Here is a 26,059-nt window from a genome sequence, read left to right as displayed (position 1 = left end):
TTCCAACTCGAACCCTCATTATTTAGCAACACAGAAGTCAGCTAGCAGTAGGGAAATGCATTCTCATAAGCTTCTTTCAAGCTAACTTAAAACCTTGGTCATGGTTCAGGGCTTGCAGGACTGAGCTGACACAGCATCTGGTGACAGGAAAAAAAAAAAAAAAACAGGATCTGAGTAGTTACATGCTGCAGAAGCGGAGGAGCCCAAGAGACAGGATTTCACTGCTTCAACTGAGTCTTCAGTTGAGGCAAAGCTAAATGCTTAAGTGAGACTGCAACTGTAGGAGAAAGTTACTGAGGCAGGCATTTTCGGAAGACTCTATGGGAGATAGAAACACAGATTTCCAGTTCAACAGGAACAGATGACATAACTTCTCTTCATCTTTAAAAATTTCAGCTTAAAATTTTAGAATAAATTGGTCAAGACTGTGGACATCTGAAAGTCTCAAAGGGACCTGCTGCTAGCAGCCACAAAAGCAACAGAGAACATACATAGACAGAAAACAGAGAAATACAGAAAAGATGGACAGTAAAATCTGTTCTGAAGGAATTTTTTTTCTCAAATGCTTTGTTTAGAATGTATTTATTTGCCATCACGCTATATTAATATAGTACACATTTAGAAAATGGATGAAGATCTAAGTACAAACTTAGAAGAGTCTAAGTCTTCTAAGACAATAAAATAAAAAGGCTGTTTTCCAAGTAAAAAGTCACACACAAAGGGTCACACACACAAAGCGTTACAGCTGAGTCATAGCCCCTCTTCTCTACCCTCCCTCCCCCAAGACAGACTGACTGCTACTATATACTGTAATCACATGACAATCCTTCTATCTCATGCGGCAAGGGAAAAAAAAGTAAAGAAAATTCACTTTAAGCCTGCGTAAGCCAGAGGGAATTACATAAACTACAGCGAAATGCATCTTTCGCAGCTTGCTCCCAGCCAAACAGCTGCCATAAGCAGTTTTAATTCAAGTTTAGATTTAAGCTAAACAGTGAACCAAACACTGGACCATCTACCTCCAAAAAAGCATAAATCAATCCCACGGCAATCTAGGATTTAATAATTCAATTATTAAAATGAGAATTGTTGACTCTCAGGAGAACAGAACCAGTAACACAAATAATACGTTTTTGGGCAAATAAAAAAAAAAAGATGAATTTTAAAGAAACTATAAACATCATTAAGCAGTTAAAATAACTAAACCCATCTCTAGAAGACTATACAACAGCATATGCAGCGTGTGGAAATATAATTCTTGAATCCTGTTATCCTCATTTGCATCAATACAGTCCCCTCGGCTTTGAAAAGAGGCCAAATTATTCATGTCTAATACATCTAGTATCCATCCCACAGGTTTCTTCATGCAATGTCTATCGTAATACTTCAGGTAGCTTTCACTTACCCACACAACCCACTCCAGTGGGATTTAGTTGGAAATCTGGAGGGCAATTACATTCATACCTCCCAGGAGTATTTACACAGAGCCCATTAACGCAGTTAATGGGATCAGCACATTCATCGATATCTAGAAGAGGAAGGCTACATTTGTAAATTTGTTCACGGGACAGAAAATAGGAATCGTTTTACTTTTTAAAACAAAATGTGCAAGAACATTTCAAATGCAAGTTATTTCTAGCTGAAATTGAAGGAAAGAACCACTAACAATTTATCAACCGTTTAGGAATGACTTTTATACAGCTGCATATCTAAGCAATCGTTATTTTTATTCCTTTCTTTACTTTATTCCAAACCATGCAATTATAAACCTTGCTTGTTTAGTGGAGAAAGAATACACAGTACACAATGCTGTAAGAGAACAAAATGCACATTTTATGAACTCATTTTTCAGTTAGCTTGGTACGATTAAAAAGAATATTCAAGTCTTGACGTATTTCTCAATAGAAGAAACATACCTGTACAGTTTCCTCCGGTTCTATCTAGTTCATAGCCATCATCACAGATACAATGAAACATTCCTGGTAGGTTATTGCAGGTACCAAATACACATATATTCTGGAAGGAGCATTCATCGATATCTGAAGGAATATATCCAGAACAGCAAGTTGCATATCGTTACCATAATAGTATTATAACAGTGTGTTGTATCGCCAAGTGCAAATAAAGACACGCGTAACTCCAAGAAAACTCCATCAGATGTAAAATCTGTGAGTAATCACCGTTTTTTGTTTAGAAAGTTGAAGTTAGGGATTTGTGAGGCATTCTCCTCAACGCTACTCGTTACATATTCCTGTTCTACCTGATGTGAATAATCATGATATACAATAAATCCTTCATAATTTGCATTTACTATGCAAAGTAACAATAGGAAAACTGAATTTTCAGGACTCCAAATGAAAGCTAAATCAAAAAGCCAGCAAGCCCCTTTCAAAAAGTGCATTAAGCAGAATGAAATGTAACAAAAGGATCAGTCAGTTTGCCATGTTTATTAGTAAAGGCATGTAAGTTTTTTAAAATACTATTCTCAGGGAGAAGAAGTATATCAACGAGGAGGAGATCGACTAGGTGTTCCCAGTTACTTGTATGTCCTTGGAAAGGGAATATAGCCGAAGGGAATAGAGGGGATAAGAATTACTTGTGATTTATCAAGCCTACGTTAAAACAACTTGAATATAGTATGGGCAAATAAGAGTAAATCAGCGCTACGTTTACATACATCTTTTGTTTACATTAACAGCAGTGGCTGCTCAGCAAAAAGTATCCCAGTACAAAAACACAATAGTGCAACATTCATACGTAGTTTCGTATCACTGGGCTAAAATGCATGTAAAGGACTGGCTGTATGCTTACGAAAATGTAAGATGGCATACAATTGAAAGATACTGACAGAGGGTGACCAAATAATACAAAAAAATTAATGACATTTCAGCTACAGTGCCAGAAGGGGAGTTAAACATAACAGGACAGAGTGAAAATTCAGGCACTCAGAGACAAACTAGAAATGACTTCAAGCTGAAGGTAAGTAATGTAAGAGGGAAAAAGTCTGGAGGTACTGTCTGACTGCAAGACCTGCAAGTTGCCAAAACAAAGCAGCTGTGCAAAAGACCAATGCAATTTTAGCATGCATCAGTGCACTACTTTTAGAAGAGACAGGAAAGAATTAGGGCTGTTTTACAAAGCACAGATAAAACTTCATTTGGAATACCGTGTGCAGTTCTCTGTTCCAAAATGATGAACTAAAATTGGAACAGGTGTAAAAAAGGGATATTAGAATGATTTAGAGTAATGCAACATCTATTGTGAGCTTGGCTTGCTTGCCCTAACCAAAGCTGGAGCAGTGATATAATGCTTCTTTATAGGAACATACAAGAATTGGTAACACTTGGGGAGGAGGGGAGTACTGTTGGTATTCAGTACCCAAGTCTTCTAGTTTTCCTACAGCATAATTAAATCTACAGAATGCTTCCTATTTCTGTTGAAGTCACAGCAACATACCAAGACTTTCTCCCAAATTCTCCAATTTTTTTTTTTTAGAGCATCATTATGGACCAACAGAAAAAGTGAATGTTGGTTCACTGCTTCCTAAAAAATTAGATTTTTTTGTTTTTCAGCATACTGACTGACCGATACATCTGGGGGGATTTTTCTTTATTGGCATGATTATACAATGGCTAAATGAGCTGCACTGAGAAATTCACTAAATCAGACAACTAACAACACTTGATAACTGTAATAGATCTGACCAGGAGACTTGCACAGATGATTTTTCAGAAGCTTCTGCAAGCTACGGTACTCTTAGAAAGCTGATTCATACACATACATGCATGTTTGTTCGAACGCGCCAAGTTACGATCTGAATTTAAGAGAGTACATTTTGGAATCCGTTCTTAATGTCTCATCAAGAATTTAAATTTCGTAAGAGGTTATGAGGTTTCCATCACTGAGGACGAAATAAACTAAAAAGCTCTGCAGCATCGGTTAAAAAGACTTAGTTTAAAATGCACTTGTCTTATATTAAACAGACAAACGAAAAGAGACAATAACAACATAACAGGGAACAGAAGCTGAATTGGACTAGAAAGAGCATCATTCCTGCTCTGCTTCAGACGATCCAGTACAACACAGAGAGAGAAAGGATGGCGATAAAAAAGCTCAAGTATACTTTTTAAGGAGTGTTGCAAACTCATTAAATACAGTAGTGATTTGCCTACATGCAATTTTCTGAAAATATTCATTTAAAAATGAAGTCATTCGATGCAGTTTATATTTCCTATGCAAACACATTAAATAAAATAGTGATGAGCACAGTATTTTCCACATACTATTCACTAGTGACAAAAATAAGAGAAATGGTTAAAAAAACAAAATTACTGAGCCAAACCTCTACTCTGGGATTTTTGGACCAAGGCCAGGAAAACTTCATAAAGAGATGAAAGCTACCTTCAACATAATTCACACTGCAAAATAATCCTTGCTTGAAAAAATTACTTTTATATGTGAAGCATGTGCTGAGTATTCTGCTTCCAGGTTGACGTCCTTCCAACACTTCTTGTGGTTTCCTTCACAGCAGCCAATCCAAACTCAGAAAAGGAGCTTGAAGTACTGGTGACTTACCTTGACAAGATTTGCTGTCCGAGGCTGGAGTGAATCCCATCTCACACTCGCAACGGTACGCACCAGGGACATTCAAACACTGTCCATTTTCACATAGATTAACGTTTTCTGCACACTCATCAACATCTATGAGAGACAGAAATTTTTTCAGCGCTACATGTTTTACTAGCAAAATATAATCATTTTTATCCTGCCATTCAAATCAATACTACTGCTAAGTACTGTTGATACAAAACAAAATACACTACTGACCATACACATGAAGATGGAGTAAATTGAAAGAATGCAGAAAAATGAATATAATGCCATTTCCAAAATTACTTTTGACCCTGTCAAGACTCCTTTTTTTCCCCACTAATAGATTTTAAAATTTTTGAATCAATGCCAGATTTTCAGATTTGCTAATACTAGCTTTGCTAAATAAGTTTGAATGCTTTGGTTACGAGGTGAAAACTTTGTTTATGGCACATATTGTTACACAACTTTGACATAAAACACATTCAAAAGGCAAATTTTCTAAAGTGAACCATATGTCCAAAATGATTTCCGTGTGTATTTTGGGCAATATTGTTTGTGAGTCTTATAAACATTAGGCGCACAACTACTATGTGCATGCTGCTGGGGCTTCTTCTAGATAGCCCTAAAGAGATTTTTTTTTTTTTTATCTCGTGTTTTTTTTTTTGCAATCCTCTGTCTGAACATAAGTCCTTTAAAATGGCATGGCTTCTTTACAGTTTTCTAAGGCTACTGAAAGCTATGAAAAGCAGAATGAACAGGGAAGGGACACTACATTGCAGTCATCATGAATACTCATAATTGTGTCAGATATACTTCCGAAAGTCCAAAAAAGAATATTCAAAAAAAAGTACTCAATATACTTTCTTCATTATACTTTCTTCATTTCATTACTCAATACCTACTATCCAGTCTAACTCTTTTAAAGAAGGCAATCTGAAAACTTAGTGTGTTAATAGCAGGGATGAAAGTTCTTGTTTATTAACCACCAAATTTAAAATATATAAGCAAACAATTTTTGAAGATTCTACTTGTGCAGTAAAAAAATGACCATATTTATCAGAGAGAAGACTCCATCCGAGATGTAAATTAATTTTGACCTAAAATTTGCTAGTTAGCCAACAAGTGCATTGAAATTACTTTCTAAGTATTCTGATATCATTAGCATGCACCCTCCAAATCTTCAAATTGACCACATTACAGGTCAGGTTAGAACTCAAGAGCAGAGACATTGTTGCACCTCTGCTCCCTAAGTGATAAAAACATAGTAACTCAGGGCATAGCCATTAATGTCTTTTGTACACTGGCATAAGCCTTTACACTTCTGGTTATTTTGAATCACTTGCTGTGCGCTAAACGAAATTCGTTCTTAAACAGTGAACAGATACCACCAAATTTAAGTGCAGAGATAATGGGCGATATTTTTCAATTGTATATATATTTTTAAATCCTATGTTAATGATTAAAACCTGTTCTAACTTAGCATAGTGCGAGGAAAATAGATGCTGACTTCCCTGCCAAAACCAGACCCTGTCTACAGAACAGGAGTTGTAGAGGACAGAGAGCTGGAGCTTTTGTGTTCTTGGCTAGAGAATCTGCTGCTGAAAGCAGCATATTCACTGGCTGGTTGTGGGGAAGAGGAGGAAGAGGAAGGAGCAGACAGGAGCGTTATCCAACTTAACGGCCCAGTGACGGCCAACTTGGCATACAAATGAAAAGAAGAGTCAGTGCCTTCATTAGTATTTCCGCAGCATATGGGAAGAATCCTCATCCTGAAAGGTACTCTTACCATTTCTCTCTTGCACGCTGGAGTTGGATCTAATTTTGCAAAGCTCTCAAACAACAGAAACAATCAGCAACAAATCAGGTTTTACAGAAACTTCTTACCAGAACAAGTAAATCCATCTCCTGTGAAACCCTCGGCACAGGTGCAGCGGTATGACCCCGGGGTGTTCACACACTGAGCGTTCACGCTGCACTGGTGAGTCCCATTGGAGCATTCGTCAAGATCTGTACATTGGGGCAAAAGAACGCAAACTGTAACAGAGCAGTTAATGCACTTTGCTTACAATGAACTGTCAAGCTAAAAGACCAAAATGCAAAGGCGATTTATTTCTCCACAGATGCATTAACTTCTCATTAAAAGATACTTGGTTACTATACAGAGGTTCATATCCAATTTCTTCCTTTAAAGTTTCTTCCATGTGGTATGGGCTTGGAGAAAATACTTCCAAACAACACACGGCATTCAGCTGACGCGTTACAGTAAATTCTGATATCGTTACTTGAATGTTAATCTCTTGTTAAAGAACTTGGAATCAAAAGGAGTTAAAAATAAAACAAAGAAAATATGGTGGGGTGAAAACCTGTCAAACCTTTGGGTGAGTCTTATCAACTAACAGAATCATTTACAAGCCGCCCAACCCTAATTCTGTGAAAGTCAGTGTAAACTTTCTCATCAACTTGAACGGATGCCAATTTGGATCAAAAAAAGAGATTCTTCTGCCCCTAAAGGGCAACCGCAGCTTCATCTGATGGAAGCAGCCTTGCAGGTGTACAGCACCTGACTCAGGACCACTTGGCACCCTAGCTTGTGCTATGGGTTAGCTTATGGTTTCTTTTACCCTTTGACTAGTAAACCCACACCCACTTGTGAAGAGGTCTTCTGAATTAACATACTATATCCAGAAACTAGTCTAACTATGAAGATTCTGCTAGAAACAACTTTTAGATTTTTCTCCTTGAAGTGGGTCCTTTTATTTGTTTAGTAGAATCTCCTATCCCTTTAATAAAATAATAATAATAATAAAGACCATGGAGCCTTTCCTTATTTTTTCCTCAAAAATGGCTTAAAAATCTTAGGAAATCTGGCCTACAGTAAAATCCCGTAACACAGTACTTTATCATTTATATATTATACCAATAAAGCCTTATTCTTATGTGAAACTTCTTCCATAGATCCCAAAATGTTCCTCAAAGAAGGTAAATATTACCATCTCTTTTATACACCACCGAACTTAAAACAAAACAAAACAAAAAAACACAGGCAAGGAGATGTGATATGACTAGCAGCTCACTGAAAGCAGAATCAGGTTTCCCATACCTGAAGTCCAGTCTGCTTTTTATTAGGGCATACTGACTACACATACTACAAGATGTTTACAAAAACAGTATTAAATAACAGAAGTAGTAACTTACTGGCAGTAAATCACAAAACAAAATCTATTTTATTTTTAACTGAACTTTGTATTTTGCACATTCTAGCAGTTGTATATATACTTCGTAAAATATGCATTTAATTCAGTAAGATTTAATTCTGTAAGACAGACATGCCTCCGAGACAAAACCAATTCTTTCTTTGAAAAAAAACAAGTCGCTTATAATATAAGGATCTTATTTACCCCTCTTATCAACAGAGCGCGGTAAGTAGAAGAACACTACTTTGTTTCTAATGGAGTAATCGCGTGGTCACATAGCATGCTTTGGACTAAAAAAAAAAAAAGAGAAAAGCTTCATTTCGTACACACTTACCAATACATTTAATGCCATTTCCAACCCATCCCTCTCTGCAACTACATTTGAAACTTCCTGGTACATTGACACACGAGGCATGCATGTCACAGTTGTGAGCACCGATTTCACACTCATCCACATCTACAATCACAAAATAAATTGATTAGTAAAGCTCAATACCAATACATAGGATCACTGGAATTTTACGACTGGGGTTCCTCTGACATGTCGCTTATTTTCACTGCAGAGTTTTACGTCCATTTAAAAGACAAATTACAAGACTATAACTGTTTAAAGCAAGTTACTTTCCATTATCAGCTAACAAAAAATAGTGAGAATTATATTTTCCTTTTTGTTCTTTGTGAACATGCCAAAATTAGTTTGCTTTACTACAACTGCTTCTTAGTGTGAAATTAAAGCTTTCAGACGCATTAATATAGGCTGATCTTGATATATCTAAAAATGTGGTGAGACCTTGTGTATGCAGGCACATCTTCCATCATCTTCCATCATCTTTTTCTTTCTCATTCTTCTACCTTTTTTTCCTTTTATCCTTTTGTTACACTATAGGTCAATTCCTGCAGCTGTAGTTCATAGACGAGTTCTTGCTGCGTTACATTGACTTGATTGTATTCATACTTAAAATGTGCATGGGAAATGTTGGTGTTTTTTTTTAAAACAGTACAGGAGTACTGATAAAATATTTCTAATTCAAATGCAGCTATACCCACTCAAACTGCATTTGGTACCACAGGGATTCCCCTGTTCTATACTGATAAAAGCTTTGCCTGTAAAATTACAATTACATAAAGGACCTCTAATGTCACGTTGACACTGGTCAAGGAGCATACCTTTCCAAACTCCTGAATACATGCCAGCAGACGTATGTAATATAGTCAAATTATTATATATACTAATATGCACAAATAACAATCTCTCATTTGTCTGTGAACACCTCTGCATATATTTTACTAGACAGTCAGTGTAGATATGTGCAAGGTATGACATATATGCTGGAAAAATGCTTTACCTGTGCATCCAGTGGTTCCTTTCTTGACTGAATATCCTAGCTGACAGTGACAAATGAAGGAGCCTTTAGTGTTTTCACACTCGCCAAACATACAGATGTTGGAATTCAAATCACATTCATTCACATCTGTAAGCACACATAATTTCATAGTTAGCTGAACGTTACTGTCAATTAACAACATGCTTGGTCTTTTTGGAATAACTTTACTCAGGTGAAAACATCAGAAGCATCCTCCACCCTCCTGACACATGGCATTTATTACTGTTCATAGCAATACGTTCCAGCCATTCCATTCTGTATTCTTTCAAATAAAAGAAAAACGAGTAAGGATGAATCTACAGTCCAATCACGTCAATATTTTCTAATTAGATTGAAATGCTAATTATTAGACGATAAAGTCAATTATTTACTAGAAGAATCACTCTATGGCTTTTTTAAAAATAAACTTTCCATCATAATAGCTACAATTTTCTTCCAAAGAAACAGGTATTCAGTAAACCGATTACTTTTTCTGTACTCAAAATATCAACAGGCTTCAGTTTGCACAATCTGTTCACTGTTAAAAATTAATGACACATGCATGTGCTTGCTACCGCTGAATGAAATTAGACAGTTACACAAAAGAATAAAAATATGTAAAGTAAAGCAGTTTTTTATTAGAATTCAATATATAAAAGACAATGAATCTTGTGTAACAATGAAGGTGGTAGAAGAATAGATTAAAATCGGGCAACTGTCAAGCAACTAACTGAGCAATACTATACGAATATGTTCTGAGTCATATTACAGTGGGGCCACACGGCCCAAGAACTTTTCAAATACGTTATCCGATATTTTCATACAGCCCTCAAAATTATATTACATAATAATATCATGCTATGGCAATGAAGAGAGTTGCTGTGCTGTGGACAAAAAGGCATTTCTAGTATTTGCAGTTGTTTGAGTGAGGTAAAACGGCATGTATCTAGTAATGTGGCTTGTGACACCTATAAGTTAGAAGCGTAAGCAGGAGATAATTAGTGTACCTTAAACCCCAATAAAATATATACTAAAATAGCATAACTAACAACAGAACATCAGTATTCTGTAACACTGTGATGCCATGGCTAGGCACAATACTGCATAAGGGAGTGAGCAACGCAGCCGTCGAAAGTGCAAAGAATGAAGAGTATAGCCGCAGGTAGGAGGCATCCAAATAACAAAACCTGTTGGAGTAAGGACAAGGTAAGCACAGGGACTGCAAATAGGTAGGAAATCCTCCCGAATACGCTTGCAGAATGACTGGCAAGACAAGAAAACGAGACAAGCCATATGCGGAGCACAGGAGACCACTCTTTTTGGGAGGAGGGGCAATAGCATAAAAACATAAGTGAGAAAAAACAGAGAAGAAAGAAGACAGCCACACCTCAGTTCTAACTTTCTCATCAGTGAGCTCTCAAGCTTGATCTCCTTGATCTTTGCAGCTAAGAACCATCAAAGCCTGCAGACATCAGTGCTGACTACACGGCATCATCTCCATGGTACTGTATGCTCATAGCTAACTTAGAATGTAATTATTAAAGACTAGGAGTTTTGTTTATGTGCTGATAACGATCAATATTGTGTAAGAACTGACCATTAGTATGTTATTAATGAATGAATTTAGTAAAATTTAATTTCACAATTTAAAACTGGCCTGATTTTTCAGTTTTCTAAACACTCACATCACAATCTCCAAATTCCTAATATATTCAGTTGTAACAGCAGGAGGCACACGAAAGCTTCCGCGCTCTAAATCTCCTCCCCTTCCAGGGAGCTGCAGACTTACCCCTGTAGTTCTGCTCTGCTGAGACTCCCCTGGAACATAAGGATTGACCTGCTTCTTCCAGAACCTCACCGGAAAAATCTGACCTACAAAGCAGTCAGGCCCAGGACTCTCAACACAACTGAGAAACTTCCAACTCCTTTCTCTTATCAGAGTGAAAAAATCATATTTTGGGAGTAGCTATGATGCTTACATTTACGTTTCTGAGAGTGCTTGTCTATTGACTACAAGGCAGCTCTTTAGCCCAGACCTGTACCTATCACTCTGCTCTGCCTTTGAAAAATCAGTAGCTAGATGATCGTTATTAATGTTCCCAAGTGTATTGTAATTCCTTGCTGTCAAAAACAAAAGAAAACAAAACAAACAAACAAAAACCAATAACAACAAAACCCCTTTGACTGTGAAAGGAGGTGAAAGAAATTTCAAGAGGGGGGAAAAAGTCAAAATGCTCACAGTCTGTCTCTCAAAGCTGAGGTGAATGAAAGGAAAGGTCAAGAACCTGTTGTCCTAATTGTGCTGCTGAAAGCCAATTTGGGAAAGAGGGGAAGAGCAGATGTGTAAGAGTATGCCCTTATGAAGAAACCCTCCAAAACCTGGAGCTCTCTCTGGCACATGCAAAGACAGAAAGCCACCGCAAGCGCAACAGCAGAAGGAGAAATCAGGCTGCAAGGGGAAAAAAAGACGACTCTTGCAGAAATAATAAGTCGTAAGCCACAACCAGAAAAGTCGTTCTACGAACATAAAGCAAAAAAAAAGAAAAAAAAAAAGCGACAATGAAAAACAGGCTGTAGAAGTGCTCTTAAGCCATACTGCCTTCCCAGACACCTCAACAGTGTGACTGGTGTGACTGTTCAGCACTTGCTGCTTTGATGCAGAGCGAAGCTTCAAGAGTGAGATAAGTTTGCTGTCGATAGCTCCCTGTTCTTCCCAGTTTCCCTTAGTATTCCACATATGATGGAAACTTTCCATTAGGAAGAAAGCCTCTCCTAAAGCAAGATAACATCGTTTGTACCTAAGCTGTGTTTTAGATACTTATACTGCATGTTGAATCCTCAGTACAGGCTTGCAATTATATTACATGGCTTTAACATGATTCCACCACTTACCTACTTTGATGAGAGCTAAATGGATTATATTTACAGATCTGATTAAAAACCGGTCCTTAAGGTACGGTCTTATCATCAGTTATACCTATGTCAATGTTTTGACTTTAATCAAAAAGCTCAAATTTCACACTAGTTAAATAGCAAAGAGCATCTAATTTCGCATGCTATCAAATAAATGCAAAATATTGCAAATATTTCTACAGAAAAAATGCAAGCTTAGTTCCAGTAAGAAACCGTAATGAATCCCAAAGGCTTTTTGATAAATCATAATGCTGTTAGCAAGAAAAACAATTACATATATGGTGGAAATTCACACTTCCTCACTGCAGATTCTAACTTTAGATTTTAGTTTTTATTTTCTAAGAGAAGAACAATTAAACGCAGTTGGGTATGAAATGAAAATAGTTCATCTCATTTTATAGCTATAGCGATTTTATGGCTAACGTGAAAAACTCATTGAAAAGGTCAGTTCTAACTTTCAAGTTGGTTAGGTAAACATGGAGCAAGAGCCCAAACTGAAAACAAGAACCTGGAATGACTTAAAAGTGAAAGTGAAAAGAAAATCTCAGATTCAACTCTGTGGAGGAAAGGACAGCTTTGCTCAGCATTTCCTTTAACTAGTTTCCCCTCAGAGCGTGTGTGTCTGTGTGTGCACGTATGCGCGTGTGTAAAATGAGTAATGAAAGGTTTGTTTGACAGATGTTCAAAATGTATAAAATGATTTCATTAACCTTAAAATATAAAATATATGAAACTTTGTATAAAATGTAAAAGGTAATGACTTCATATAAACACCAAGATAAACCACACCGATCAGGTTAACGTTGAGGAAATACTTTTCATTTTAATTTCCTTTATAATCACTCCTGATGAGTTTCGGTAGGTGAGGGAATACACTAAAAAATTTACAACAGACAGAAAAAACTGCTGAGGCAACCAAATAATCTCTTTTCAGTAGTGATGCTGCATAGGAATTACACAGTTATGATTAAACCACTTCTATTTTTGGAATTCCATGACTTGGCTCATCTTTATGGATGAGTCCTTAACATCCTTATGGATCCTTCCTAACATCTATACTGATAGGCAAGAAAAGGCTACAGATCTTTTGTTTTCTGTAATTTATATACACTGCTTTCAGGGTTTCAGCATAAAATCCTAAACCATTCCCTGCACAGTTTTTAGAGCTGAACTAGATTTGGTACATGCAGCTACTTACCAACACAAGTTTTCATGTCCATAGAAGCCATAAATCCATCGTAACAGAGACAGCGATACTCCCCCGGAATATTAGTACACTGTCCACCATCACAGATATCTGGATTGTTTTCACATTCATCAATATCTGGAATAAAAGCAAATAATAACGCTGTTACACTGGAAAGAATTGGTTAAAGAGTACCATATTCACATTAGCGGAAAGACGAATTCTGAAACTTTTATTTTTTAATGAAATCTCACAAAGATATTAAAACCTACCTGCGCACGTCCTGACATCTGGCATTAGAGCATAGCCATCACTGCAGCTACATTCATAGCTGCCTTCTGAGTTAGTGCAGTGGGTGTCGCAGCCTCCATTCATTATCATACACTCATCAATATCTGGAAAATAACATCAGTACTAGGTTATTTAGCAATTCTGCTTCTATAAGGAAAATCACCTTCTCTTGTCATTTTACGTAGCAGATGAACCAGTTTATCAGTGATGTGATTTTGAATTTTTATTCGCATTCTACAGTCTCTGATTTACACTTTGCTCAGCCTTCCCTATTTCAAGTGGCTACCTTTTAGTTGTTTTGTTGCTATGTATGTATTACTAGTAATGTAAAAGAAGTAGAAAAGTAAAAGACAACATATGGAAAGGAAAAGCCCTTGAGAAATTAAGGCTTTGTGAAATCTTGAAAGGTAGTAGAGATTCACAGTTTTGCAAAAAACAAACAAAACCAACAAATAAGCAACGGCCCACGCCCTCTCTTCTCATTGTCAATGTGCTGGCAACTGTCCTAACTTAGTCTAAGTTAGTCTAGGATTTTAGAAACGTATGCAGTAAGGAGAAAAAGTGAAAAAACCACTTAACAATACATGGGGCTCTTCATTGCTTTGATCAAGAAATTGAGCAATATTTTCTGCATGTTAGCTCAAGCTCTTGATTTTAATGAAGTAGTATCGTAAGAGTATTTTTTGTCAAAGCGTTCTGCAGAGCTCAGTAGAACAATAATCTTTTCACTCCTTCTCCATACTTTTAAAGAGGGATCCCTGACAGTTCATGAAATGCCTCATAGCAGAAGAGAGCTCTGCTTTGTTTCAGAAGGAAAGTATGAAATGAAAACAAGGATAGATGAAAAAATACAGGTTGAAATAAAACCACACAGGTGAAGGTATACAACACTTGCCGATGCAGCCTTGTCTGTCTGGAGTGGCCTGGTATCCAGAGTTACAGGAACACTGGTACGTTCCAATCATGTTCACACACTTGCCGTTTCTGCAGAGACTATCACTTAATGAGCATTCATTTACATCTGGAAAAGAATCATTCATATCAATTTCTTATAATTCAGAAGGCAGACTCTAGGAAATGACGGTGAGTGATAATATTTAAACCAGTGGCTTTCACGTGGTTTCAATTTCTTGTTCTTAGCACGTTCAGTCAAGGTATGGACATCTGAATAGCACATTTAGGCCAGTGACGATAGCTTTATTTTCTGAGTTTCTTGTCTGTGGACATTAACTTCATAGTCCCTCTCAGAAATAGTTCATGTAACTACAGTCCACTGTTTTAAACTCGCTCTTACAGTGAATAAGCACCAAGCACAAAAACAAGAGGTGATCTGCTTTTTACTTTTTGTTAATCACTTCAGTGAAGCATGTGCAAAAAAGGGAGCCGCCCTACACTAAGAGACAAAACGACTTTTTTGTGCCTGCAGTAACACCATTCACTTTGTGCTTTTACATATTTTAATTGAAAGCTGCCAACATGAGTGGTATAGTCCTTTGAGCTGCTTAACAACCCCCAAGAGCCCTGATAAAATACTCCTCTTTGAAGTCAACAGTACTGAGGGCACTGAAGATTTTCCAGGATCTGTTATAAGCTTTTAATTTGGAGGAATGCTCATAAAGGGGGAGCACTAATTTCTGTCAGATATTCCTGAGGAGTCATTCTTGCCAGTGACAAGAAGTTTCCACAGCACAAATGACTGCTGTTCTTAGAAAGCTGAAAACTGCTATTCTTACTTGAAACTCACCTACGCATTCCTCACGTGACGGTGACAGCTCATGTCCCGAAGGACAGTCACACTGAAAACTACCTTCTGTGTTCACACATGTGCCACCTCTGCATAGCAGAGGGTTGCGTTCACATTCATCAATATCTAAAAAGAAACCATGAAAAACAAGTACAGAACCATTACTAAGGAGCAACAAAGGGAAGAGCAGTTCTCATTGTCAGTAAGTGACTCAAAATCTGGAGATCGCAAATAAAAGGATGGTTTTAGTGAGGCAATGCTCCTCCTTTCCTTACATTGCATAACAATACAAACCAAAAAAAAAAGTATGCATTATTAGACTCTAAAGAAGTTTTTTTTTCCCCCTCAAGCAAAAACAGAAATTCATCATTCAGAACTAAATGTTGTAAGAGAAATAGATGCTATCTCTTCTCGTTTCCTATCTAGATGGTTGTCATTTAAAATAATGTATTAATATGATATAATTTTCAAATAAGTAGCTTCTTAAGGCAACTATCAGCCCATTTATGCATGCATTGTCGTTGTTCTCTGTGGATGCAGGTAATGGAGATGTGCATGCAAACTTTTAACTCAACAGCTTTTCCATTTGATAACTACCACAGTACGTGGATATGTGGTTGAGAAATACGTTGGCTACAACTTATAATGGAAATTTGAGTATTTGACTCACAAAACGGATGAAAAGAGCTAACGCTATAGTCATGGATGAACAGCACAATGAACAAAAGACATTCAAGGTTCAAGGCACATTCGTACTTTCAGAGTCACAGAAAGCATTATGGTCAGCGATACTTGGAGACTTTTGTTTATTTGGACAGACAAGCGTTACCTTTTTCTAGCCTCAGAGATTAGGAAAGACGTCATAGGGTCCTGCAGGTTGCTCACATTAGGAGAGAAACTGCCTGATGATAGAATCAAACATCTCTTTGATATACTCCTGCTTGCATAATCCTCACAGCTCCAAAATGTTGCCATCCAACATTACGCCTTCCTTTCTTAGTTATTGCAAAAGGCCCTGAAGAAGTAATTTCATTTCTTATCTTCTCATTCTTTCTGCTTACTTATTTGACATCTTGCTTCCCCCTGTCTCTGTCTCTCAGATGACACATCTCTGACAAACACTGTCTGCATTTGTACTCTGTCCCTCATGAAGGCTATTCAGCTTCCATGATTTAGCTTCCTCATTACAATCATCTGCGATTCTGGCAGTGACTTTTTGAGCCTGAAAGATGTCAGATGGTCCATCCCAATGTGCAGGAAATCAAGTAAAGGCGGCAGGAAGCCTGCACGGCCTTCTGGACGACAGGATCACATGTCTGAGTTCAGTCAAGAGCACAGGAAGCTCCTGACTAAACTCAAACATAAAAAGGAAGCATACAAGAGGTGGAGGAGGGGACAGATGTCCCAGGAGGAATATAGAGACACTGTCTGAGCACGCAGGAACGGGGATAAGAAAGCCAAAGCCCACCTGGAGTTGACCCTGGTGAGAAACACGAAGGGCAACAAGAAGGGCTTCTACAGGTATATCAGCAGCCAAAGGAAGACTAAGGAAAACGTAGGCCCGTTGCTGAATGGGGCAGGAGACCAGATGACAAAGGACACAGAAGAGGCTGAGGCACTCAGTGCCTTCTTTGCCTCCATCTTTACTGCTGCGATTAGCCTTCAGGAATCCCAGGTCCCCGAGACTAGTGGGAAAGTCTGGAGCAACAAAGACTTACCCTCAGTAGAGAAGGATCAGGTAAGAGAGCGTTTAAACAAACTGGACATACACAAGTCCATGGGCCCCAATGAGATGCTCCCAAGGGTGCCAAGGGAGCTGGCCAATGTCACCATGAGGCCACTCTCAAAAACCTTTGAAAGGTCAAAGGTAATGGTGGTCAGGAGAGGTTCCTGAGGACTGAAAGGAAGCAATTATCACTCCTATCTTCAAGGAGGGCAAAAAGGAGGATCTAGGGAACCACACACCAGTCAGCATCACCTTGATCCCTCACAAAGTAATGGAGCAAATAATCCTGGAAAACATTTCCAAACATGTGAAGGACAAGAAGGTGAGCGGGGGTAGTCAGCATGGATTTATGAAGGGGAACCATGCCTGACCAACACGAGGTCAGGCTCCATTCCTAGAGAAATTCAAAACCCAACTGGACATGGTCCTGAGCAACCTGTTCTAGCTGGCCATGCCTTGAGCTTGAGGTTGGACTAGACCATCCCCAAGGGTCCCTTCCAGCCTCAGCCATTCTCTGATTCTGTTTCACTAACACCTGAGCAAAGGTGCATTGCTTTCTTTATATAGCCTTATCATATATGCTCTTATCATCAAAGACATATTTGCGTAACAGAAAATAAAAAGTTAGGTTTTAGAGCCATAATAACAAAAATGATCTTGTAACATAGGGATAAGGAGGACTCATCTGAGAAGAAAATCTCAGGCTTCATTTTCATGATGAATGCAGAAGAACTTCACAACACTAACTTAAGATTTTTGAAGGTAGCTAGTAACTTCTGGTACCTCAATTCTGTTCTTACAACTCTAGACACTTTAAAGAGATGTCATTTTCAGAAAACGTTCTCAAAATTTCTTAAGGCTTAAGAAAATCAAGGAAACTTAAATCACTTGTTATTTCTGAAACTCCAATCTTCCGTTCTTAGTTTTACCAAATGTTTGGATAACTCATTAGCCATTACACGAATGCGTAGTTGCTGACATTCTAAAATATCTATACAGAAATGCATAAATGAAATTAGTGAAAAGGACAATCAAAGCTAGGTGCATAGTTCAGTTATCTGTCCTATAAACTGCACATCTGTCTCATTTGTTCATGACGTCACTATAATTACGCACAGAAAGTGTTCAGTGGTGCAGAGCTTAGTGTAATGCAGAGTACAGTCAGGCTTTGTACAGTAAATGGAAGGACTCTAGGTCATCCTGGCAACACTTACCCATGCAGTTTTTCATCATCATAAATCCACTTTCATAACCATCAAAGCACTCACACTCAAAGCTTCCAGGAGTGTTGATACAGGTACCACTTCCACATAAGTCTGGGGAGATCCGGCACTCATCAATGTCTATTTTATAGTAAATGGAGAGGGAGAAAAATCAAACAGAGTTTAAGGTTATCCTGCTTGTCACAGAAATGACGATGTGGCCATGGTAAATGAATTCCACAGAAATCAGCTATAGCGTATATAAAGCAATAGAGAAACACGTATTTAAAATTTAAAAGGATGATTATATACAAAAAACTGTTTATGAAAGATTCATAATGCAATGCCTTCAGAACGCTCAGCTAGAGAATAAACTCTGTGACAAGAAAGCTTCCATTAAGTGTAATTTCAAGTTACATTTCTAAGGAGAGTAACTGTAATATCTTCTGAGTTATTCTTACAGAGGTACCAAATGATTCTGTGACTAAAGCGCCATTGATATTACATCGCTTCTTATGAAGTTAATTCTAAAGGAATAGCATTACAAACTTATATCTACCCTTTCCTTCAGAATTATGAGGTTAAAATAACTCCTTTGAAAGCTACCTTTACAGTTCCTTGCTTCCTTATAGCTTGTGTATTTTATTAATTATATTTGAATGCAAGTTATTCTGGAAAACCATAGCAAGTTTGTAGAAGACGAAAAAGAGAAGTGAAACTGGATTGGAAGGGTTCTTCGTAAGGCACTTTGGTAGTGAGGCAGGAAGCTCAAGAGGAATTTGCAGCATGGATATGATCCAGTGAAACAGATCAGGAAGGAGAGGGCTGGAAAGAAGAGCTGAATAACCTGTTCCTCCCTATCTCCTCACGCTTTTCTAGTCTTCCCTTTTCCCTTAGTCTACTGCTCATCCAGTGTCTCATCCTAGTTCAATTTGTCTCATGCTCTCTACTACATCCTTTCCCTTCAGCTCCATTCTCTATTGTGTTGTTAGTTTTCTGAAGAGTTGCTACAAGTCGTAAAGACTTTACAGGGAATAAAAAGTACAGTGCTTAAAACGATAATGACAATATTCCATGACAGAGCACAGAACTGCTTCTGTCACCTGTTAAGTCCAGGAAGCGAGGAATAACAGAGCACAAAGGGGCATCACTATGTCTGGGGGGTGAGGCGATGAGCTGGTCTGCAGACTGCTTTGTGCAAGTGGCTCCAGGAAACTAGGAAAGTACCATCAAGTACAAGTGCCATTTTTCACATGTGCTAGAGTCTCTTCTCCCTCCCTCTGTTTCACTCCCTACGACCACATTTCTGCTGGGCAAGGACAACTCAGTCCTCATGCACACATGTGTGGAGGTCTGTGGGATAGCAATCCATATGGTGGGCCTGGAGAGTCAGAGAATATCTGGCCTCCTATAGGCTTTATAAAATATTTTCTTGTTAATTTAAAACACAAAAAGTCTCCCATTTAATAAAATCTAGGTCTCTAAGGCTGGTCAGTGGAACACTTTCATCAGAACAAAGTTTCAAAAAAAAACCCAGAACAACAAAAAAAAAACTTTTGTAGGGAGAAGTTCTCTGACCTACTCTCGTTAATTTAGAAATAAAGTTACTTAAATGCATTTCTCATCAGTGCAAGCACTATAAAAACAAGGAAATCACCAGTTAGGGCAACATTAACATCCAGACCAACCTCAATTCACATGCCTTACCACCCACACTTCGCATTACTCAGACACACTTATAGACTCCTGAGCTGTAGAACAAAACCGCCTTCATTTTAAGCACAGAGCCACCCACAATGCAGGCATCCAGGTTCTCATAACCAGAAAACTATCAAACTTATCTTCAATTCCAGTTTTTCCAAGCAGTAAATAACAAAATATTAAACTTTTCAATTAAATGCATGTCTCCTCTTGAGTGAGCATTAAATTGATGTCAGAATTGCAGTGCTGCCTCTGTGTGTGCGCTTGGTGATCAAGTGTAAATGAAAATTAATTTGCAGTGAAGTCTCTCAGTTCATTTGGTAAAACAATGTCTAGAGAGTAAAGAATGTACATTAAATTAATTGGTACGTTAAAACATTGAACTTGGTTTTGCTGAGGATCCTTATCATTTTTTCAGGGTATGGTCCGAGCAAATTTAACAGCAGTTTACCAAATTTCTGATGTATATATATGAGAAGAATGTTATATTTATTAGAGAATTTTCTGAAAGGGAGACTTATAGACAGCTGACCATTCTTCACAAAGATTAAGCTTTCAAAAAGTGAAGGAAATGAATGACAGTATATTTCCAGATCACCAAGTCAGCCAACAAGCACAAGTTTCCGTAAAAACTGGGGGAAATAGAAGACTTACCTGTACAGTTTCTTTCTTCCATATCTAAAGCAAACCCACTGTTGCATCTACATTTGAAACTTCCAATTGTATTTCTGCATTTACCATTCATGCACATACCAGGGAATACTTTACATTCATTGATATCTATAAAATAAAAACAAAAAAAACAGAATTCTTTTATACTTAACAGTAAACTTTATTTAGCGGTAATTTCCCGTTCCTCCTTACCAATGCTTGTTACGCATCATTTTGCTTTCTAACACAATTACTAAATAACTATACACACTTGTCCTCTGCCCATTTTTAAAGGATGTAGCTATTACCTGATTTTTTTTTTTTTTTTTTTTTTTGCAGTCGTCAGAGTTATATTTGGAGTCCAGTTTAGAGAAGGACAGCTTTTCTCTTGCAGAATTTCAAGTGCACTGTTTCACCTTTCCTAAATTTGTTTTGCTGGACAGCACTGATTGTTAAAGGACCTCGCACTGGACATAAAAAAGAAGGGTTTTCCTGTACATCAGCCTCTCTCATATGCCCACAAGGGGTTTTACAAAGTTGAATGGGCTTTTCTTATACTCCTTGAACATAATTTACTGGATGAATGTCCTTACCTGAGAATAATCTGCCCTGAGACAAAATTACATCACATACGTATGAGTGTGAATAGAAGAAAAGTACGATGCAATACAGAACCAGAAACAAGCAGAAAAACCTTACAAAAATCACGGAATGGGCAGAACTCCTTATTTGTTTAGTAAATCACCACTGAACTTTCAGAGTTTGGCCTCAGAAGAATAGTAACTCTTGGAAAACCAGAGCTTAATCATGGCGAAATAGAGCGCCAACCTGTTAAAGGTTACTCAAGCAACTCAACATACTTCAGACAAACGTTTCCGAAAATATCCTTTTAAAAAAATAAACCAGACATTAAAACATTTCAGGATCACCTTAGCTTCTGAACACATAGAAATTTAGAGTTTTCTTCTCAGATCTCAGTCACCAAAAGTATCTCAGATCTGGGTGCTTAGCCATTTCTCAATCTCTTCTGCTTTGTTTTTCATACCCTTCGGGGTGGGAAAGCCAGGAACAACTGGATAGCAGGGACAGAAGGTTTTTACTTCTCTATTACCGCAATTCCATTGCCCTCAGAATTTGAGAGCAATCTCAGATATCCTTCCTTTTGAATCCTTCTGTTAGTATTAATTCCGCAAATTTTACAGTGTCCACAGACAACACCTATCCCTCTGCAGTGTCATTTTTACAGAACCCTAGCCAAATTGTAGTAATCATTTATATCTTAAACTCCTTGACTTTACACAATTCCATCTTAGCTTCAGTTCACTCTCTGTAAAGCACTACTTTAAAAAAAGATGTACATTTTCTGTCCTTCTTATCATTTGAGCTCCCTAATCTTTAGTCATGTCACAGCCATTTCCTTTTTCTCCTTACCAAATTCAAACTTCATACTTTTTTCTTTTAGGCTCCTATAACACTCTTGAACACCACGCAAGCTTAGAGTTTCCTATCTGTACTGTTAGCTCTGTACAGTAAATATCTCCCATCTCAAGTACATAATAAATACAGATGCAAATCCTGGCATTTTCCTCGAATACGCACCAAGATGTATACGTAACTCACCTTTAGAGCCACTGGGCAAGAACGACTTCTTACCTTTATAAAATGGCCTGCCAGTTAGGATATCTCCCCTGTTGGAAAAGCCAGGACCTCTGGGGCACAGAGCCTCATATTCCTTGGTGCCAGGCTTAGGACACTCCTCGCAGTCAGAGCCCCAGGCAGCACCCACAGCGCAGCAGCAGGCATCCATACGAAACTTGCCAGGCACAGACTGAACGCACTCATCTTCATCCCATCTCAGGTAGCACTGCTCCATGCGGATATCTGCTCATTTTACAACAACAAAGGGGAATTTTACCCTTTGCTACAGTTTTCTGTTTTCCAAAAGTAGCTACTTCTGATGTAAGTGTAGGTGTGAGGCTCAGTTTCTGGGAGATAGATTTCTGCTCAAGACTGACACTTCTCCATGATGATGAATGATTTGAAGTTGCTAATACTGTGCTATTGGTAAGTTTCTAGATCTCTGCTGTATCACATAAAAGTAGAAGTATTGCTTTTGCATTCTCACAATATCAAGACATACTATTACTCTGATGTGAAAGTGCTTTTTAAGTTTCTGTGTCTATTGGACAGGAGAGAAACACATATTTCTCTACCATACTAGGTATTCTCATTGAAAAATTGACCTGCATTTATTGGGGGGGAGGGGGGGGCACACACCAAAAAACAGCTACCTTATGTTTATAATAATCAGTTAATAATACAAGGAATGCAGAAAAAAATACATTTTGCTCCGCACTGTTAGGCTTATTTAAAACCAGATAGCAGGAAAAAACAATACGGTTTCCAGAAAACTTAACCATGGTCATACTCCAGGGCCCCATTTGCAAAAGGGTAGGCCCACCAAATGACAGATTAACCAAGTGTGCCAGTAAAATCCATATCTGCGTACCGAGCTGTTTGAAAAAGTATCACACCCTGGTCTGTACATACAGAACATGAGCTTTGCTGTATTCCACGTAAAGCCAAAAATACCAATGATCATCCATTCCATAGCATCAGCACACCTGACAATTTTCACCAATTTGTATAAATTTTTCCATCAAGGCAAATATAGTTTAAGCTTTAAATAAACTGGGAAGAACTTTTATATTTGCTAAAATATAAATTTGATATTAAAAAAATAGGGCGGAGGGCCAGCAGATAAGTCCCTACATGCTAATTTCTACAATGCAAGAGAGTTTCTATGCGCAAATTCCCAAAATTTGGAAAATACTACCAATAATGGGAAATTGGCAGTGTTGATTACAGCTAGAGAAGATGTCTGTGATATTTATACAGAGATTTGTTGGTAGCTTAATGACCTGCCGGACACCCACGCATACAGACTACCAAAAACTCTCAGGTTTTGCATGCGTTTGTTGAACTCAACAAATCAAAATAATCACAGGAGATGTGTTTGCACTAAAAAAATGGAGGCATGATAGGATATATCAGCTCTTCATTATCAACATCTCTGCTTTTAATTCACTCAGCAGAGGTAGCGGGGTAGGATCAACAACTGCTTAACTTTTTGAACCTTATATCACTGCATTTACTCCAGTTCTAATTTCTCCTACAAACTTACTTTACAAGGGGTCTTGCTTGTAGCTCAATAGTCAAACTAGTATTTTTCAGGAAAATGGATGTTTGGCCGTTGATCATTAAAGGCTCAAACCGATTCTGACTGAGGCCAAGGGAAAGACTCTCATTGAGATTGACAGGAACAGAACTCAGACTTTAAGAAATAGTACACAGTCCCGGGAAAACATAGTTAATTTTGGTGTGTAAGGAAGATCATAAGGACAATGCAGTATCTGATAACATAACTTTCAGACACATTTTAGATTCTGCTGGCAGACGGACTGGAAAACAAGCTTTATTTTCAGAATAAATATATGGCATTAATTTTTCATATGACATACTGGACTGGAAATTAGGCCTTAGCAAACCTAACAGAACTCTTTTAAAGGCTTAGCACAAAAACCTTTGGAGGAGATGCAAGATCTAAAAATAACGCAGATGAGCTGCTGAACTATTTTCCATACAAGTCCTTCAAAGTTGTACAGATTTACAATATAAATTTACTCTATGCACAACTTAAGTTAAACAATTTAGAAACAAGTATAAGAAGTGGAAATTGTTTAAAGAATACTCATGGTTTCCTATAAACTATTCCACATTAAGATCATATTTATTTTCATTTTGAGAGATTCAGCAAACACTCTGCTGATAAATATTTGTTTTTGCTAAAACCACTGTAGTGGACTCTGCAGGAAATAAACACATTTGAGAAATACCTCCCCATAGTCCAAAGTGCTTATGGAGCATAAGAGAAGGCATATGTCTTGTAATATGAAAGGACAGTTTTTCACTAAAATCTGAAAGTGGAACAATGGAACATGGGTTTGAGAGTAAAGGAATGGTGTATGTTCCTTGAAATGGCTCCCTTGCTCCAGCCTTCCCTGATCTCTATCAAGCACACCTAAATTCACTCTTGTACCTTATCAGATTTCTCACCGAGAAGGAATGCAGGGCTGACGGCGACAGACAACAACAACGGCTGGCAATAGCATTACTAAGTATGGAGGGGGGAAAAAAAAAAGGCAAGTAAAACCTAACACGAAAAACGCCTTATGCTATGCACGCACATAAACAGACACATGCATAGCGGGGACTCGGTTTTGAATTATTTCTCTTTTGTATTAGACATTTATACCTATTATGCACATCTGCTCCTCTTCAAAGTTCTGGTTATTTTTAGAAATCTTTCTAGATTTACACATTAAAATTAGAGTTCACATTAAAAAACAAAACACCTGAACAACCTGGTGACTGCTTGAATCAGCTGCTGCTAAGGCATACTGCAATTAAATGAAAACTGCTTGCTTACACCTGAATCTGCTTGAGGAATGAGACCGTTGTTGCAATAAGAAAAATGGCAGTTACAGCAGGCAAATCCTTGGCTGACAAGAAGCAAGGGCTGAAAAACTTTAATTGCTCTGTTGTTCTGTTTTCTTAAAAGAAATCAAATGTTGCCAGTATTCACAGATTTACAGTCCTTAGAACTGATTAACAAAATGACATGAATTCTAGAATCTACTGTAAAAACTCAGTTCCTTGACTGTATCTTTCTTTACTTCTCATCATCATTTTCTAAAGATTTCAAAAAGCCAGTCTGAAAGATGTACTGCAAAACAATAAGTTCCCGAATGAAGAAGGTGAGCGTGGCACAAAATAATTTCAGTTAAAATACACATACACTTTTATGTAACATATTACAAATCATAATAAACCCATGGTGGTTTTTCCCCCCATAATTTTATAAAGAAACATCATTCTAAATTACGCGTGCCTTATTTAATACCACATGAACAACTGGTGGCATCTGAATATGGGTTTTATAGCTTTTCAGCTTTAAAAAATATACAGGAGGGCACAGGGGCAGAACTGCACCTTAAAAAAGAAGGAAAAGCAAATAAGTATATTGACTAACAACTATTGTCATTTTATTAGAATAACTGACATGCTTCAGCAATTTGCAGAATATGGTTTTTTATAATACCCAATATTACAATAAGCATGAGGACACATTCACTCCTGCACTTCCCCTGCTCCACAAAGAGTTACAGAAAAGATATAGGGTTGCCAAGGGGAGCATTCACTTCTAAGTGATGACGTAGGAATTGTGGTAAATCTCTCCTTCTTACTGCCCTTATCTTACAACCTGAATAATTAAGTCCTAGCTCTTTCCTTATTTCTGTGCCAACACAAAAAGCTTAAAAGATTAGTAACGCTAACTACACTTGCTATAGGACTTTTCTGTTTTCTTTACTTTACATAGAGGTCCAGTATTTTTTATACAGAACCAAAAGTCTTTCTGGTAAAGAACACTACT

General features: G+C 37.7%; 1 protein-coding gene across 1 annotated transcript in view; it reads right to left on the bottom strand.

Annotated features, from left to right (window-relative positions):
* The window catches only part of LOC138064174 (fibrillin-2-like), a 181,843-nt gene that overhangs the window by 45,015 nt on the left and 110,769 nt on the right, over nt 1-26,059 (bottom strand). The window contains exons 24-36 of the mRNA XM_068925661.1: nt 22,219-22,446; nt 20,569-20,694; nt 18,226-18,354; nt 15,286-15,411; nt 14,437-14,562; nt 13,523-13,645; nt 13,263-13,388; nt 9,134-9,259; nt 8,122-8,244; nt 6,478-6,600; nt 4,576-4,701; nt 1,917-2,039; nt 1,406-1,528 (exon numbers count right to left, since the gene is read on the bottom strand). Coding sequence (XP_068781762.1) covers nt 1,406-1,528; nt 1,917-2,039; nt 4,576-4,701; nt 6,478-6,600; nt 8,122-8,244; nt 9,134-9,259; nt 13,263-13,388; nt 13,523-13,645; nt 14,437-14,562; nt 15,286-15,411; nt 18,226-18,354; nt 20,569-20,694; nt 22,219-22,446 — 1,728 coding nt within the window. The remainder of the gene's footprint in view (nt 1-1,405; nt 1,529-1,916; nt 2,040-4,575; nt 4,702-6,477; nt 6,601-8,121; nt 8,245-9,133; nt 9,260-13,262; nt 13,389-13,522; nt 13,646-14,436; nt 14,563-15,285; nt 15,412-18,225; nt 18,355-20,568; nt 20,695-22,218; nt 22,447-26,059) is intronic.

This window comes from Struthio camelus, chromosome W, assembly GCF_040807025.1.
Source record: "Struthio camelus isolate bStrCam1 chromosome W, bStrCam1.hap1, whole genome shotgun sequence".
Taxonomy (NCBI): domain Eukaryota; kingdom Metazoa; phylum Chordata; class Aves; order Struthioniformes; family Struthionidae; genus Struthio; species Struthio camelus.
Note: the sequence above shows the minus strand (reverse complement) of the source record. Positions and strands in the feature narration are given on the sequence as shown.